At 39.6% G+C, this 12,352-nt stretch overlaps 1 protein-coding gene across 2 annotated transcripts in view; it reads right to left on the bottom strand.

Annotated features, from left to right (window-relative positions):
* TTC39A (tetratricopeptide repeat domain 39A) overlaps positions 1–10,013 on the bottom strand; it is a 37,387-nt gene extending 27,374 nt beyond the window's left edge. For both annotated transcript variants that reach the window (XM_009481937.2, XM_009481945.2), the window contains exons 1-4: positions 9,913–10,013; positions 2,547–2,678; positions 1,776–1,852; positions 1,195–1,262 (exon numbers count right to left, since the gene is read on the bottom strand). In XM_009481937.2, coding sequence (XP_009480212.1) covers positions 1,195–1,262; positions 1,776–1,852; positions 2,547–2,678; positions 9,913–9,995 — 360 coding nt within the window. In that variant the 5' untranslated portion in view covers positions 9,996–10,013. The remainder of the gene's footprint in view (positions 1–1,194; positions 1,263–1,775; positions 1,853–2,546; positions 2,679–9,912) is intronic.
* Between the last annotated feature and the right edge of the window lie 2,339 nt (positions 10,014–12,352).

Here is a 12,352-nt window from a genome sequence, read left to right as displayed (position 1 = left end):
AACCAAGAGACATGGCAAAAACACTCCTGTCTTACAGGCACAATGGAGAAGTTCTGAAAAGACTTGCTTCCTCAGGTTCAGATATCACCCAAACTGTCCCCAGTGCTAGAGGCTACTCATCACAAAGAATCCCAAAGGAACATGGAAATAGGTAGCTACACCTTGGCCATTACAAAGTCCATCATCTTACCATAAAGTCACCATCATCAGCACTCTAAAAACCTTCAGAAGAAGCTACTCTGACTACTGGTTTTGCTATGAAGCAAGAGTTTCTAGCACAGGGGCATGGCAGACTGCTGAAAAAGGCTACATGGTTCATAAACTATCATAAGCAACATAAATCAGAGCCCATCTGGCAACTCCCAAACATTATAAAATCACCAGCTGCATTTCATTCTCTATCAGCATCTTCAGGCAAGAAACAGAAGCCCTTTGTGAATGTGACTTTTATTATCCCCTCTGCATAGAGGAAGAGGCCCACTGTCATACAGCAAGTACAGCCAAGTCAAGAAGAAAAATCAGTTATTCCAACTACGATTATCAATTTAAATTGCAAGCTGGAGCCTAGGTAAGTATTACTAATGTCCCTCCATCCAACAAATCAAGCTTCATTAGCACAGACATAAAATTCAAAGAAGAGGGAGAGCTCCCCTTCTTTTCAAGACAGGCAGCGCTGTTCAGCAAAAAGCATGTGTGGAGCCCTATAGCTGTGTAGGCTATAATAGCTGTTCAAGAACAAAGAGGCAAGAAAGCAGTCTTGGGAAAGCAAACACCAGCCTGACTGAAACAAAAATCTCACTTGCATTCCAGCATAGCACAGTTTCAATGACCATCTCTTTTTTGGTGTTTTTTTTGTTTTTTTTTTAATCTGATATCCCAACACACAGTACTTGAAAATCAGTGCTTACTGCAGTTACATTTCACACATCCAAAAGGGACTGGAGAAGGGCATCATAGGGGACTCGGCGCTATGTGTATCGAGATAAGCATTTTTAGATAATCATGAGGGATAACACAACATTTTACTATCTCATCAGCAGACAGTCCAGATAAAAGCCAGATTTAATCCAGATGAAAGAGTCTTAGACCGTTAGGTCAAACTAGGGTCTTCTGCCATTTCATTAGTTTTAAGAAAAGAAACCTGTATGGTGTGTACTTTTTTTTTCACCCAAAGAGCCACGCAGGAATCCATACCTGTAGGAATGTGAGTGCTGCTCTCTGAAGTAAACATTCAGCATAGCAAATTTCTGCATGGATTTCCTCTAGCGTCACACGGAGGGGAGAAAAAAACAAATCAATCAGACAACATTAATTAAAAAACACTTAGCCCATTAATATAGGAATAAGATCACAAAGCTCAAGCTGAGAAAAATCTTTTCCAAATTTGCTGTAGTGTAGTTCTAGACTACTGAAGTAACTCTAAACAGTAATGACACACAGTTACAGAAACTTTGCAAGAATTTCTCTGGTGCTTTCCAGGAATTCCTGGATCTAGAACCATTCTAGGCATTTCCCTACTTCTTTCTAGGTATTTCTTTGCCCAGCAATTTTTGGAAATGCTGAGTCAGCAACCAACAAAAAAAAAAAGTTAGCTATTTGGGATGTGGTGACACAGTGATTGCCCAAACACTGATCCAGCAATTTTGGAAATGCCAAATCAGAGATTTTGTCAGTGAACTCACAATCTGCAAAAACACATTCAGTGAAAAATTCTACACAATTCAAATTGTAGCAAAAAAACCACAAAAACATTATGCATTTAGAGATAATGTTACCTTCAGTAAAGTGTTCAAGGCTTTGTCTATGCACAAGGTTGTTGATAGAATCAGCTACTGTTGATTTCTTCCTAAATCTGCAGAAAAGTCAGTTTGGTCATTCTGAACATGAAGCATCAACAACAGAGAACGGTATCTTTCAGCTGGCCACCCGTACAGTTACTAACATACCTCTAGCACTCACCAACCCTCTGTCATCTTATGACATACACAAACTTCAGCATATTCCATAGAAAACTTAGTCAACATGGTCCTCCTGGGATCCATCTTTTACCCTTCATGTGCGGAAATCTGTCTTGATGAAGGACGGGGATAAAGGGGCTTTTTGATTCATTTTGTGTGTGTGTGTGTACATGTGCGCATGTGTGTACAGAAGTGGGAGCACAGTTGACTCAAAGACAGCTAGCTACAGTACAACCATCACCAAATGGGAAGATTCTGCAGTGTCTGTAAATGGTAAGTAACCTCCAGACACTGCAGAACCTACAGGGCTAAAGATAGGACAAAACGGTCTAATTGACAAGAAAAATCAGATATTGCAGTAAAGCAAAGTTTTCAAGACTAGACTGCTGAAAACCCTAAGTTATGTGGTCTGACCTCATAACTGACCCTCCTTTGAGCAGGAGGCTGGACTAGATGACCTCCTGATGTCCCTTCCAACCTCAGTCTTCCTATGATTTCTATAAAATTATGTGTCCTTTTTTAACCTGTATGTCTTTCAAAACTTTCCCATGAAGGGACTATATATTGACTGAATTGCTCCACACTTACTTTTGACAGGTGGCTTGAGCTTCCTTCATTGTGTTTCCTGCATTCAGGATGTCCTGAGGATCAAATGTCATCATAGCTTGCATTTCCAATATGGTGGCATAAGTCAGTGCATGGTACATACTATCTTTAGTTCTGCAAGAAAACACAAGATGCAAAGCACAGCTGATTTGATTATATTATTAATTTTAAAAAACAAATACAAATACAGAAATTATAATACAGAGATAATTAACACAGTACTATAACCATGGCCAAAGTAGAATCTTCTTTAAACAGATCTTCCCACCAGATGCATTCCAGTCTATACCAAACGTTACAACTTTTTCCTCCTCTCCCGCTCTGCCAACCTTCCACCACAATTTGTTCAACTTAAATATTCTTCTGTGGGATTTCAGATGGTGCCTCTTTTGCTGAAAGCCAAAAACTTTGGCATTAGTGCAAGGAAAACAATTAACTCCTACCTTCAGCCATTGCCAGCATCTTTCCTCTGGCAGGAAGAAGGGTTTATATATTGCACACATTTACAACATTCAGCCAGTACCTATGTATGGTATTATCCTCCGCAAATGAATCAAAATATCTTCAGGCCTAGAGGTCCAATAAAGATGACTTGGGAAATATGCTGAAGGGCAAGTTCAGATGAATTTCTGCCACAGAAACTCTCTGTAGACCTTGCTCATCCACCCCTGATAAATAGCATGACTTAGACAAATACTGCTAAAGCGCAACAATTGCTATTTCAATTGTTCACACTTTTAGAATGGATCAGATAGTTCTATATGGCAGGGAATATTCAAAAATACTTCCATTTCAAACAAGGATATCCTTTCAACAAAATCTCCACCCTCAGTACACCTATTCTCAATACACGTACTTCAGGTGCTTGTTTCTCAAAATGAGCCACTTAATTTTCTTCTTCTGTCAAGGAGAAAGTGGTGTTCCAGCAATGTGCCCTTGCTGCAAATAGGGCTAATGGTACCTTGGACTGCATTAGGAGTGTTGCTGCCAGCAGGTTGAGGGAGGTGATCCTTCCCCCCTGCTCAGCACTGGTGAGGCCACACCTGAAGTGCTGTGTCCAGTTCTGGGCTCCTCAGTACCTGGACATATTTGAGAAAGTCCAATGAAGGGCGATAAGGATGATTAAGGGACCGCAACATCTCTGCTCTGAGGAAAGGCTGAGAGAACTGGTACTGTTCTGCCTGGAGAAGAGAAGCTTAGGGGTTTCCTATAATGTATAGAAATACCTGAAGGGAGGGTGCAAAGAGAATGGAGCCAGGCTCTTTTCATTGGTGCCTAGTGACAGGACCAGAGGCAATGGGCACAAACTGAAACACAGGAGGCTCTGTCTGAACATCAGGAAACACTTTTTTTACTATCAGTGTGACCAAGCACTGGCACAGGTTGTCCAGAGAGCTCGTAGAGTCTGTATCGTTGGAGATATTCAAAAGCCATCTGGACATGGTCCTGGGCAACCACGTCTAGGTGACCCTGCTCGAGTAGGTGACCTCCAGAGGTCCCTTCCAACCTCAACCACTCTGATTCAGTGGCTTTGTTTTAAGGGGAAAAGCCAAACTTTAAAGACACCTCAATCCATTTAATTTCTCCCCTGGAAATACACTTGCCTCCCCAGGTTTTGATACCTGGATTGAATTGAAAGATGATTTTAAGGATAACTTAAGACAATCCTACACTAATCAATGATCTAATAACTCACTGTGGTGACCTGGATCCCTTTAAGTTTTCTAACAATTCATACACTATTATGCATTAATTCTGTTGCTCGATGGAGTAAAACACCCTTAAGTATCCTCAGGAGTCCCTGATGATTGGTTAGTGTTTTCCAGAGCCAAAAAATAACTTGTCTGCATCTAAAGCAACCCCCTCTCAATGACATTTTGCAATAAAATTACCAAAGAAAAATCCAAGTGATGATACCATCCTAACTTTCTTTGTATATATAGCTTTTGAGATCTAGGGATTAAAATAATACCTAGTGCTGGCACAGACAGCATTACACAGGTATCTGGTGCTTCCCTTGCCAACCTTCATATTGACAACGAAGGGCTACTTTTTCCAACACACACAGCACAGAGCAGGCTGGTTGTACTGAAGAAATTTGCAGTGTACGTCTTTAAACCCCACCACAGTCTGTGGTTTTTGGCTGTCCTTAATTCCTAGTTGCCCTCACCATGTCCACAGGTTACCTAACAAGCTGCTCTAACCAACCTCTAAACCAGTCGAGCATAAAAGCCATTTTGGGAAATCACCCACTACCATAAGTACTATGAGCCCCAGACTATGTTAACATCCATCTCATCTCCAACATGAGTAAGAAGAACAGAGAGATAATGGACAAATTAGTTCAAAATCCAGTAAAGCCAGGACAGCTCTGTCTTGGCCTCCTGCATCATGATTCTTTCAATACACTGATAATGCAAAGTAGAAAAAAAATGAACATACTATAAAATGCCAGCATGATGAAGTGTCCCTGCTCATTTGATTATTCATCAGCCTCAGTGGGTGCAGAGAAACACATTTCATCTCATATTTATTAAAATAAAACCTTTCTAAAGGTTCAAATTCAAAGCATAGGGAAGGCACTAAAATAGTCCCCTTCCAAAATTTTAGAAATTTGCTTTCAAAATCAAAGCAGATAAATATTTAATTCACTACACTAAAAGGAAAATTGATACTTTTCACATATACATGGTAAAGAGGGATTTCTCTCTCCAGTAATTTGCTTCTGATACCAAATCACTCTTGTCCTAACCAATGGTTTAATCTATTTAGCTTCTAATATTTAAAGGAGACAATAATTAGTGTTTATCATTAGTCAACTGGTATTTATCAACACTCAGATTTACTCTTTTTTTTTTTTTTCAGGGGCTGGGAGATGGGTAGAAATGTAACCAAATGTAAGAGTTATCTATGCTATTTATACTACCCATACAATTAAAGTTGCCAGTTACATCCTGGCATATTGCCAGAAGTTTTAAGGCCTGCATTTTATATGGATGGATAAAGAATGAAACTTGATAGCTTTTTCTTTCTTCTTTTGATTCCTCAGCAGCACTTCCCCCAGGATGTTGTTGTAGTTAACAAGCCTTTATGACATAAATACAACTAATATTCTGATTAATGACTTATCCCAGTAGTTGGTATCACATGGCTTAATAAGAGGATTATAGTAATATCTTTAGGCACTTACGGAGTTACACCACATGCCTGTTCTCCAGCTATGGTGCAATCATTACCATCTTGTAGCACTGCCCTTTCTTGAGAGCTGTTGGAGAACACTTTTATTCCTGCTTGAAAACAAGTACCAAGGTGAAGATGGTGACAGATCTCCCCTCCAGCTGAAGTATGAAAAACAAAAAGCTTGGCTTGTTTTGACCTCAGAATTAACCCAGGGGCTAGTATGTTTTTGTGAAAAACACTGTGCCCAAAATCTTTTTGTGGATCATTTTACAATAATCCAGCAGGCAGGACATCCATCACCAGGTTACAGAAACCCCAAGTTCAAGTCCATGCCCTGATTTAGTATCAAGATACTTCTAACAAGTGAAACAAAACCAACAGCACAGAGTGAGAAAGACCCTCCACAGACCAGCCAACAGTCCGTTCATCCAGGTGTACCCAAGAGTGAGAGATTGAGGCCCAAATCAAAACTCCATCAGGAGAATGTGGTCACACGGGGCCTGAAGGCTTTCCTCATCTTTGATCAGAAGTTCCACCCAATGTCCAAACAACTTGCTGGACTTACTGCGTGGGCTTCTGTAGAAACTCTCTGTTTTGATGAACAAAAACCTGTTTCCTATGAAAACTCCCCACTAGCACTAAGTTTACAACTAGGAAGGGCCATTCTAATCAGCCACCAGCCTGGTTCCCTAGTTACCACAAGCCACCAGAATGGTCTAAGTCTGGTCTAAGCCGAAAAGCTGTGGTTCAACAAGAGTACCTCTGAGCCTTTTTGATCTAAGCCATTCCCTAAAATCTGGAATCTAGCAAGTTCTTTCAGCTAGGAGGTGAAACCAACAATTAAGTCGGGTTTTGGCAGCAATGCATTTGTTTACAAAGACTACAAAAGTTGTGTTCTTCCAGACTCCAGGCATAAAAAAAATATTTAAAAACCCTAGAAATAATGACCACCTTCATGTTCCTGTCATTCTTTACCATAAATAGCTAACTCGAGCTTTCTGCAGAGCTGTACGCCATCTTTATCCAAACACTGTCTAGAGCTTCCCTCTACCTCCATGTGCTTCTCCTCACTCTTTCACCGCTCTTGACAATCACACGCCTTCTTTGCTAGGTCAGTTCCCAGAGAAAGCTCCTCCATCCCACTGAACAACCTCATGTTTGCTTTTGTTCTACAAGGGCAAGAACATTTCACCACACCATGAAGACAGCCATTACGAAAGGCTTCCATTCCTTAGTAACCTCTTTAAATTTTTTAAAGATCAGAATATACAAGATAACATTTAATATTGTAAATTGGGTTTATATTAAAAACGCCAGTGATAGTAAATAGGTACCACAGAACTACATTATTCCAATAAGAGTTTCACAAGTAACTAACAGAGCAGTAGCACAATCTCTTCACACCTACCTGAGGTAACTCTCACATCAAAGGATTGAGCTTACCTTTCAAACACAGTCATTCTAGAATTAACATTCCACCAAACACCACCAAGTGCTTTGTGGAGACTATTTTCAGAATGAACTCAACTGCCCAGAATGAATCGTTCTCATACTGTTCTTATAATACTGCAAGCAGCAACACAGATGTGTTGCAGCTCATCCAGTGATCCAGATTACTCTGTGTTGTGAATTTATCTTTGTTATTTACCATTCTCCCAAATTATTTGACATCAGCAAACTATCAGGTGATTATGTCATGCTTTCCTTCAGGGTAATTATTAAAACATTAAACATTTGTCTTGGGGAAGGGGACATCTCACCAGAATCAACTTTTTAATTTATGATTATCTGTTTGCAATTACATGAGGGCTAAAATCTAGCCAGCTTTTAATCGATTTACTGTATATATCTCAGGGTTGAGGGGGAAGATAAGATTTTTTTCCCCCACTCCAGTGACTAAACAGTTTCAGTGTTACTCATTGTCATAGTTAACAGGTTACATATTCAAAACCAATGCTGTGTTTGGTGACTGAATTTAAGGAATTTCTTAAGAGTTCTTAGACTTAATGTGAATACTCCATATAAAAGATTAATTTAATTAAACTTAGTGCAGAAACCACAAGATAATTGGAGCCCACTATTATACAATGACTGTTAATGATAATAAAGAAAACTGACTCCGAAACCTAAAAGGCAGCTGAGGAAACAAGAAAAGTTATGTAACATGAAGCAAAAACACCAGATTTTTTTTTTTTTTATGAAAAAAGATCTCTTCTTTACGATGGATTTGCTTTTCTAAGAGGAAAAAAGAGCTTTACCTCAACACAAGTCTAGACACCATCCTCAGATATTTATTTTTAAGCTGCTAGGAAAGATCTTCCAATTTGCATTCCCATACATTGCCAAATCTGCTCTCAGTTACACATGGTACAAATCAGTTGAAAATACACTTATTGTGGAGGCCAAATGTGAGTAATTTAGTGAATCTGCAACAATGTAATACAGAGCAGAGTATGTCCTACAACATAAGTGGTAAAGCTGCAAAAGCTTTGGTATGGTATGAAATTCTTTACAAGCATGTAAAAACTGAAAAGTATTTCTTTAAACAAAGATAGTATGTTTATGGACTGTGAAAACTAATTTCAAATCTCAGCACGCTAAAAGGCAACAGTGAGGAACTGATGACTCCTAAAGAAAATAGTCAGCATTACCACATGTGCCCACTCTACAGCTCTTGTCATTCCCTAAAGAGACAGAGGGTGTCCATAACGGATATCATCTGTGGAGAAACTTAGCATCCTGTTTCTGCACTACACTTGCAAAGCCTGTATTTTCCTCATTGCCAAAGGCAACAGGAATAAGGACCACCTCATAACAACAACCTAACACGAAAAATCAGTTTCAAAATGGTTTTGCAGTTTGGAATACAGTCAGGTACAAAAACAGAGTATCAGCTCATGAAATATATTCTGCAGGGCCCAATAAAAGCTGAACAAAGCCCATATGCAACAGAAGAAAAATGGATTTACAGAAAAAGACCCCACAGCCTCACTAGCTTTTGCAGTGTTTTGGAAACCCCTTCAACAAAATACTTCCCTATTTTATGTTAAGCACTGAGTAAGCATTTCCAGATGGGCACAGGGCCTTTACTGTCAGAATTTAATGAAAACACAGTTATTATTCTTACCATTTTTATGGTATCTTCTGATGATATATAAACACAAAACAACACTGCTGTGAATAAAACCAGTATTATTAATACATCTGAGCCTACAATTTATCATGAATGTCTTCCACAGAGTGTACTCACACAGTTAAGCTACAGATTCTGGCATCAAAGACTGAGGCTGATACCTCAGCAAAGCAGATATGTAGCATTCACTATAGTTACCCCTCATGCATATCAAACACGCACTACTGCCTTACCTATGAATTTTACTTGTTTCATAGTCCAGTGGCCTGAAAGAAGGCGTGATGTAATTTGCTGAAGGCTCAAAAATAAATGGAGCAAATTGGGGGAAAAAAATGTGAATTAATCACAGACTTCAACAAGCTAAGAGCACAGGTTACTTCAGGACAGGGTATGAAAAATCACAGACATTGTAAAGACACAACAATTTTTATAAGCTATTTTATGACCTCATTGTTTGCAGCTGGGCCAGTCGTTACATGCTGGGCTGCAATGTAATTAGGAAATTAGTGCATGACCACAACACTGAATTGCAAAAAAAGCTGTGAGAAAGTTTCTGCAAGTGGTTATCAAAAATAACACAAAAAATCCAATTCATACCTGAAGTAATATGTCCCAAACCTGGCAATTCATGGTCAGTTGCTCATTTAGACACAAAACTATAAATTCTCAAATTCTCACGGTATGCAGAAAAATATGGGGAAGGAGGAAGAAAAAAAAGTGACAGAAGATGTTTTTTATTCTTCCAGGAGCAAGAATTTCACATACTGTACTAAAGCTTAAGGGTTACTTCTTTGGACAACAATTCTGTACTTTTTGTAGTTACCTTTGATCAATCTTGTTATTTACTTACACACGTGTAAAGCACTTATTCTGTCTTCCCCAAAACTTAACACATTAACTTACCAGCCCCTTCTGAACCAAAACCATGCAGTCTTATCAACTGTTAACAGAGAACTAGCTGTCCAGTCAGTTCTCCTGAAAGACGGAGAAGCAAAGAAAAATAAAGAGGAAAACTAGTAAAAGTAATCAACTTACTTTGCTTGTAAAGAAGCCAAAGCATCCGAGAACTTGTTGTTAAGAAATAAATCCAGAGCTGCCATACACTCATGCAATGCCATGTTGAGGTCTGATGTAGGTGACCTGCCAGAAGAAGAGACAATAAACTCAGCACATCTGTTCTCGTTCTACCAGTACGTTACTGCTACATTTGAACTCCGCATCTTCAGTTCTAGCCTTATTCCCATGTATAGTCTGCTATTCCATTTCTAGTGGTTGCAAAAAATCCAAGTGTCTTCCATTATGTTTGTGGTTTGTTTGTTTGGTTATTTTAAACTATGCTCTTACCCTGTGACATGTGGAAAGCAATTCAAGTTTTGTACTTTCTGAAAATAAAGTAAAAGATAAAGTGCATGTGCTGTAAATAAGAACCTGGACATGCAGAATTTACCATGTGGGAGAGCATGGCAATTTGATGAGCTCAGGTATCAGGAACACAGAAGCGCTGGGTGACAATGCACATCTGACTGTGTCTAAGGCTGACAGAGACTGCAGGCTAGTGACATTATGATCACGTTCTCACTTTAAGGATGAGACATTACCAAACTGCATCAGATTATTGTATCAACTGCTGCTGGAACACCTGCTTTAGTTCAGCTCATGTTCAGTATGGTTCCTGACCAGCAGACCACTGCAGACTTGCAGGTGGGTTAAAATTTCACATTGTGCATGCTCCTGGGAACATCACTGTCCCTAAGAAGTGCTACTGCACTCAAAACAAAAAAAACCCCGCTGCTCCATCTCAAAGTCAGAAGATTATCTCGGTGGCTTCCTCTGGCTGTACTTTCCTCCTTTACAACATTCAGATGTCAGCCTGACCTGTCACAAGGGTTCTCAGCTGGTCTTTGGGTTACTGGCAACAGGATAACACAGACCCGCTGAATAAGTTTGGCCCAAGTTCATCACCACCAGAACTGCTGGACAAAAAAATCCACAGAAGAAACAATAAGGCGTTGCACTAACAAAGTTAAGGTAACCTGGCCAATGTTAGGACAGTTGAAACATCTGCATCTAATGATCAGAGCGCTATGCTGCACTAATATGTTGTATACAAGTCTGCACAAAAAAGCTGCCCCCCAAAAATACAAATCCTCATCACGTTCCTGACTCCGAACAGCTCAAACTGATGTGATCTGTCTTGTGACTTAGAAACTATGTTACTTCCTTAAAAAATGGCATAACACATAGCCTGGTGAAAGGAAAAACAGAAAGCAAAGTCCTGGTATCATCTCAAGGAAAAGGCAGAGGAGCACAGAACAAACAGCAACAGTAATAACCACCAAGTGCAGCAGCAGTTTGGTTTTGTTTTTAGGAATAATGACTGCAAAGAAAAAAGAGCATAATTATGTATATGAAAAACAGGATTATAAATTTGAGAGAAACCTTATATGACACTGTTCGTAGTGGCTGTTGTCATCACACTTCAGATACACTGCAAATCCTTCTGCACCCAAGAGATTCTGCAAGTGCTTTGCAAACATTGATTAACCAAGTCTTGGCATCCGTCTCATACAATATGCAGTATCATGTCTGCCGAACTATTCTGAGCCTTACTTACTGTAATAACTAAAACTTCGCCAATTATTGTTTACATGTATTACAATTCTTACCTGCTTTTTTAAAACCTGTGTCCCTGAACCAAACAGCATATTTAACACTATATAGAACATACTCTCATCCGTTTTAAAATATTTAGACTAGTAAAATTTTACCTGGGTTTTTTGTTTGTTTGTTTCTTGTCATGCAGGAGAATTACCCCATTCAATACAAATAAACCTTTTCAAAATATTCCTTTGAAACAGAAAGATGACAAAGAAAAAACCACTGCTGAAGCTCAAAGCACAAATAAAGTGTATTAATTACTTGGCATCTTTTCTGGAATAAGAATTATTAACACAGTGCCACCCCCAGCAGCAGCAAAAAGACAAGTTGCACACAGCGGCAGAAATACCAGTTGCACGCTTCCCTCATGCTCCAAGGAAACCTGCCATTTGATGTAGCTCCCAAGTAAAGGGCTTAAGACCTGAACACAATACACACCTAAATGCTACAAATCATCATTTGTCGCTGTTAACAATAGAGAAGAAATACTTTAAACTAGAGATTGCTAAGCATTTTAGCAAACTGATTAGTCATGCTTCAGTGGGCTCCAGATTCTCTCCCGCTTTCAACAGCGACATTAGACCCGCCTCTAAGCCAAACGGAAAACGCTGTGCACTGCTACTTACCTTTCTGCTAAACCTCTTGTGTTTTCTGACATAGTAATTTGTATGCCCACTCAGCATTTAGGCACGAACATCCAGCAGCAGCAGCAGCAGCAGCAGCACCCTACGCTACTTCGCCAGCTCCGAGTGACAGTCACACTGCGAGCGCAGGGTAGGGCAGTGCCTGCCTGCCTGCCTGCCTGCCTGCGCTACCG

The sequence above is a fragment of the Pelecanus crispus genome, chromosome 5 (assembly GCF_030463565.1).
Source record: "Pelecanus crispus isolate bPelCri1 chromosome 5, bPelCri1.pri, whole genome shotgun sequence".
In the NCBI taxonomy this organism is placed as follows: Eukaryota; Metazoa; Chordata; class Aves; order Pelecaniformes; family Pelecanidae; genus Pelecanus; species Pelecanus crispus.
Note: the sequence above shows the minus strand (reverse complement) of the source record. Positions and strands in the feature narration are given on the sequence as shown.